Source organism: Emys orbicularis, chromosome 4 (genome assembly GCF_028017835.1).
Source record: "Emys orbicularis isolate rEmyOrb1 chromosome 4, rEmyOrb1.hap1, whole genome shotgun sequence".
In the NCBI taxonomy this organism is placed as follows: Eukaryota; Metazoa; Chordata; order Testudines; family Emydidae; genus Emys; species Emys orbicularis.
Window position 1 is genome coordinate 75530234 of NC_088686.1, and position 6388 is coordinate 75536621.

The 6388-nt window shown below is 42.6% G+C and overlaps 1 protein-coding gene across 1 annotated transcript in view; it reads left to right on the top strand.

Annotated features, from left to right (window-relative positions):
• Positions 1-3687, top strand: part of CKAP5 (cytoskeleton associated protein 5) — a 98581-nt gene extending 94894 nt beyond the window's left edge. Inside the window, exons 43-44 of the mRNA XM_065402314.1 lie at positions 1310-1464; positions 2962-3687. Of these exons, the coding sequence (XP_065258386.1) occupies positions 1310-1464; positions 2962-3213 (407 nt within the window). The 3' untranslated portion in view covers positions 3214-3687. The remainder of the gene's footprint in view (positions 1-1309; positions 1465-2961) is intronic.
• Positions 3688-6388: the final 2701 nt, after the last annotated feature.

Genomic DNA, 6388 nt, shown 5'->3' on the forward strand with positions numbered 1-6388 from the left:
AGTGTTTCAGTAGAACAGAACTCGGAAATTTGTCCGTAAGCACACTCCAGTAATTAAGAAAATGCAGTATAATAAAACTACAGATCCCATTAGGAAATCATGAAACATAGCAGTAGAATAGCTTCTTATAGTAAGGGGCACATACTACGCTTGACCTTCTGCTCCTAGAAGATCCCACACTGTGCCCATTGTCGTCTTTCCCCTTAACTCCCTCTTTCCCCCAAGTAATTTGTCACAAGCTTTGGCAGAAGGAGTGAGTGAGTCTCTCAGAACCTCCTAAATGCTGCTGGTAATGCAGAACTAACTTCTGTCCCCACCTTGAAAAATCTGCACAGTCAAAAGATGATGTGCTAGCTAGCACCTCAGCAATGTAGCCTTCCAAACTGCATTCATCATATTGCTTTGCTCCTTTTAAAAGCTAAAAGGAATACTTCAGGACTCAGTGTTTCCTGTGGGTAGAGAGCATGTGTACCTAAACTCCTTCAACTTTAAAGATCCAAGGCAACCTTCTGCCTCAGTCTCTCTTCTTAGTTTCTCCATTCCATGAAGAGAGAGAGCTCTTTTCATTAATTTGATAGTCTGTCTGATATGTGGAGGCTAGAGGGAAAGGGAATCTTTGGAAGCTCTTTCACCACTCTCAATTACATGAAAAGGAATTGGGAGAAGCAGTGCCCTTAAGCTTCCTGCACAAGAATACTGGATGGGTTTAGGTCAATTGAGGAATACCTCAGTCCTCTGTCAAGTATCAGAGGGGTAGCCGTGTTAGTCTGGATCTGTAAAAAGCAACAGAGAGTCCTGTGGCACCTTTAAGACTAACAGATGTATTGGAGCATAAGCTTTCGTGGGTGAATACCCACTTCGTGTATTGGAGCTTTATGCTCCAATACATCTGTTACTCTTAAAGGTGCCACAGGACTCTGTCCTCTGTGTTCCTCTAACTTGGCTTGCTGCACTGAAGAGCAAAGGATAAACGTCAAAGCCTTTCCCTCATGTAATGTCAATTTACCATTTGGTTTTAATAGCTACTCATGACCCACAATAGCCTCTTCAGCTGTTCCAATTAATGGCCAGAACATGTTGCCTTTTGGAGCTGCTTTGCTGCTCACTTATGATGGCTTGACTTCTTTCAAAAAATGGGCTAATCATTGTCAACCCTCAAACCCATTGCCCTATCAGTAAATATAATTATGATTAATGGGATTTCCAAGAGCACAATGTGGGTTGATGTAGTCTCAAGCTCTAGATTGTTCTGTTGGATACTGCATGAGGCTACTAAGAGGCTTAAGCGTGTTCTTTTTCCCTTTCCTAGGAATTTCTCCTCAGACGGAGTTAACGTGTGTCCCCACTTCCACCAACACAGTGTCCTCATCCATAGGAAACACAAATGGGGAGGAGGTGGGGCCTTCAGTCTACCTGGAAAGGCTAAAAATCCTCAGGCAGCGTTGTGGCCTTGACAATGCAAAGGTATTGTACTTCTGAAGACCCCTATAAACTCTACAAGGGAAGTGGCTCACTTTGGGTGAGGCCAGTCATTTGGAGATCTTCTGTACAGTGCCCAGACTCTGATCCCAATGAGTCTTACTGCATGTCCTTGCCATCTGACTGCATGTCACTTTTCCTGGTGTAAATGGCTTTAAAGCCGTTACCTGGCTGAATAGACTTTGTTAGTGCTTCAACTCCCTTTTGTCTGCTGCACTGATGTAGACACCACTAGCCGCTACAACTCTGGAGTCTGTCTTCTCTTGCCAGGTAATTAACTGTGAGTTTCAGGGAAAAGCTAAATGACTTACCTTTAATTACTGATCTCTAAAGGGTAATGCCTATATTAAGCTGTACTCCTGGGTCACGTGACAGTGAGTGTTCTAAACTGCTGTACCCTCCCACTCTACAACAACTAAAAGCTGCATGAACGAAGGGCTGTGTGGTTGGGGAACATGGGATTTTGAGGCAGCAATAATGCTGAATGTGCTCAGTACGTTACATCAGGAACCTATGGAATGGGTCAAACCTTCACTACATCCACTGCTCTCTGGGAAGCTTAGTTACACACTGAAAGATGGTTACTGCCAGCCACTTTAGACACACTGGTGACTCCAGGAATAGCTACAAGGATTAGGTGGTATAGATTTAGGTAAAACACTACCCTTACCTTTTAAGATAGGACATGCACATCAGTTTACAGCTGAGTGCAAAATGGCATGTGGTGCAGACGTAAACTCAACTCTGTCACTGACTTTTGCAGATTCCCAGGAGAGCAGTGACTTGACTCTGAAGCACCTGATGGCAGAAGAATTCTGTCAGGCAATCCCAAGTTTTCTTTCTGCTCAGTTACTTCAGAATTCCTCACTGAGTCCTCATGATGCCATATGTGGGAGCACCGCTGTCTACACTGAGTGTTTAAATACAGTGGGAGACTTGCAGGATCGCAGCAGGCCTTCCCAATGAAATGGGAACTGATTTTTATCATCTCTGAAGAGAATGAGAGCTGTTGTGTGAGGATCTGCTTTGCTTTAAATCCTAAGTAGTACACAATAGTGCAGACCTTTGGCTCCTTTAGTTAATTGAGATGAGAAGCAGTAAGTGATTAAGCAAAGATTTAGGCTCTAAGGTAGGTAGGCCCAAACATGTAGAAAGCTTTTCACACATACAGGTAATTCAGAAGACTTGTGCTTAATGCAAGTGATCATGAGAAGCATGCGATTCACTCTGGTCACCACTAACACAAAATGGTGACCTGGTTCCAAGTAGCTAATGCACCATGGCAATAGCTTACATATAATCTATCCTGGAAATGGAGGAGTTGGAATGTATACACTGTACTAATGTTGGACTGCTCCTTTTTTCCCTCTGTTCAGCATGTTTCCCATGAGGGTGAGGAGCCATCCATTTATGGTGTGGATTTCTTGCACAGCTTTTGCCCTCCAGTGTCTTAAATAACATCTCCTTTTCCCCACCCCATAGCAGGAAGACAGACCACCATTGACATCACTGCTCTCCAAACCAGCCCCTACAGTTGCATCCTCCACGGATATGCTGCACAGTAAGCTCTCTCAGCTCCGTGAGTCACGGGAGCACTACCAGCATTTGGACCTAGACTCCAATCAGACTCACTCCTCTGGCATTGGAACCACCACCTCTTCCTCCTCTTCCACAGCAGCCAATATTGATGACTTGAAAAAAAGACTGGAGAGAATAAAAAGCAGTCGCAAATGAAGCTGTGAGAGAGAGAGAGCATGGCTGCTGCTTAGCTGTCTTCAGCTTTAGTTTACTAAACTAGAAGTCTTCATAGTTAAAGGGGCCTCATTTAGGCCTAGTGTATACAAACTGATTTATGTATAATACAGTGGATTTTGGGGGATGATCTGAGTCATTGTGGCACAAGTATTTGTACATACTCTGCTTCTCAGTGAGCATCTCTTGACAATAGAAGATTGTCTGTGTATTAGGTGTAGTGTACAGACCTGTAAACAGCTGTCGTCCTGCTCAGACTAACTTCTCAGACCTTGTTTTTTTATTTGTAAAATTGTATTAAGATCTTTTCTTAACTCTTAGAAGCTCTTTAGTGGTTTCACTTTTAATTTTGTGAATTCTTCTCCATGTAATCCTTGAACTGTTGATTTCTGTATGGACGCATGGCATGGCGTAACTAATTTAAGTGTCTTTTGTAAATAAAGTTTGCATTAACTATACCAGTCCCTGTAGGAGCAGCAGTGACTGTCCATGAGAATAGAAGCTACTGTGTATTCTTGGATGCTAGTGAATGGGTATTGCTGAGCTGAAACCAGCAGCTCTTGAGCTGAATACAGCAATGGACTGCCCTGCGCTGCTGCTGCTACTATTCCTGGAAGGGAACCCTGGACTTTTCAGCCTTTTATTTCTACCAGCAGTATTGTTGCTGTTAATATGGCTGCCTTTCAACTTCTTCCTAAGAACATTCAGGAAGTAGAAAGGGATTATTGACTTTGCTAGACATTTGTTAGTCTATCTAGCAAATTCAAGTTACAGGCCCTGTGAAGTCACTACCAAGAGCAAGCATAGTCCCCATTGTGAATAAGTGCAGTGACACATCTGCCCCCTTCAAGAGAGGTTACTGAGAGATAGAAATGTTCTTACAGAATAGGTAAGCGGCATCCCATGTTCAAAATACTCTCAGCTAGGAGTCAAAGCTCATGGGGTTTTCCCTCAGGTAGCTGTGTATATGCAAGTGCATCCCAGCCTACAGAACCACCATTGCAATTATAAGAATCTGCTTAGGGTGATGGCATGCTAAAATCAAAATGTCTACAAGTTCTGTGGTAATACCACTTTTTGAAGATTGTTGCCATTGGTTGTGATTAGTAAGAGGACATTTCCTCTGGCTACTACTTCCCCCAGAAATCCTTGGGCATAAAATTTTGACCCATATTGCATTGACTGCTTACTATTTAATGTGATGATTGTCTTCAGCACACTTGTTATGGAATATGACTTGCATGTGTTTTTGAGCTGTATCCTGTGATACTCATGGTACAGAGGGTTTCTGTAGTATATTTCTGCTTCTAGGTTCATCTCTGCTCCCTGAAAAGTTGCTGCTTCATGATCTATTCTCTAAGCCAGCAGTTCCTACCACAGGGCTGGCATTTAACTAATCTTGGCTGAATTTTAAGGCATCTCTGAAGAATATAGTTTAAATCATTACTGTCTGTACATCAATTCTGTGCTGCAGCTTCTGCAATTCTCTCCTGCAGAAATGATGGGGCTGGCGTTCTAGTGAGGCAGTAACCTGCTACTTAGTGCCTGTAGTGAGTCTGTGTAGTATGGAAGGAATCCCCATCTTATGTTAGTGGCCAGCTGATGTCCATCACTTCTCACCCCTATTCTATTCCTGCCAGACTTTTTGTCCAGTTCTTCTGAAAATAATTCTAGGCAGAGGGTGGCCTCATAGCTCTATTCCATTGAAAAGGGTATGACCGAGCACTCAGACAATCTGCAGCTGGGGCAAAGTGTTGACAGGGTGTAGCTGGACAGTTTGTGTTTGCTGGAATGGGAGCCACTGCTATCATCACTCAATTAGTGCTGTGTTGCACTGATAAATTGCCAGTTACTTTCTGGGTTATGGTTTGCCTTTTGCACAAAGTCTCAAAGTAGCTGACTGACTCAGTTCTGCTGTTACATTACTATATGTTGTAAAATGCTGCATCCTCTGTTTGTAATTACCAATTGGTGCAGTAGTGAGTGAAGTAAAAGGAATGCCTGTAAACCTGTACAACACTAACTTACATTTCACATTATTTTGGATGTTAAGTTCAGAAGCAATTAAGTATCAATGGTAGAAACCAGTATTATCTAAGGTTTTTGCCCTATGTTGCTTCTGCAGTATAGCTTATTCTTGTCTAATGGTGTATGGTTGGGCCAGGAATTACTTGATAGGTAAAATGTAGGCCGTTAATTAAAAAAAAAGCACACTAATCAGCCTATTGCAAATATTTCCATCCCATTAGTTAAATTTTGTTTCAAAACAAGTGTGTAACAAGTCTGCCTTTAAAGTGACTGTACCAGACATGAAACTAGTCTATTTTTTCCTCATTTTCCTACTGTTAGACTAAGTACATTAGAATTGACAACTGTTTTCATAGTCAGGACATTTTACTCCAGACTCTTGTAAGCAGAGGCCATTAAATGTATAAAACAAGCACCTGATAGCCCTGTAAGTTTTTTGTGGAATTTGACCATTTTAAAGTGTTCCCTTATTCCATATGGTGCTGCTCTCAGCCTTGTCATACTAGCTGTCCCAGATTCACTATACTGCTGTAGGAATGACTTTTAGATTACCTAGTGGGGGAGAGGGAGCCTAGTGTCCAGCAATTGTTCTGATGGGTTTAATTACATCCCAGCAGTTCAGAAAAACTAAGTAACCTTCTTCTTAACCTACTACCTAATCCCTTTTCAAAAATGCAATATTTCCCTTGCAGCACAACCAACTGTTTACACTGACTACATTGTCAACGCATGAAGATGGTCAGAGAACAGGCCATTTTGGGGCAGTGTGTGTGTGTGGGGGGGGGGGGTGCGCAAAGTGGTTCTTCTAGCCAAGAGCCCCAGCCACCTAACTAGCAAAGTGCTTATTCGAAGATGAACACTGTAGGTATTTGTTTAGGGGGCTTCCCATGTCTTCTACTCATACAATACCCTTTCCTTGGAGGTGGACAGCTGCCCCTTGCCTTCCTCTTGCTGAGGGTGAGATTTTTTTATAGTAGCATTTTAACTGCCCCCTTGTAGCAGTTTAGTGTTTTCTTCTCTGTAGGCTCAGTCTAGTTGCTAGAAGCTGATGCTCTACAACTGACAAGGAGCACATAATCAAGGTCTCTTGGTTTGTGACTTTAGGCATTACCTCTGTCTAAAACTGGGA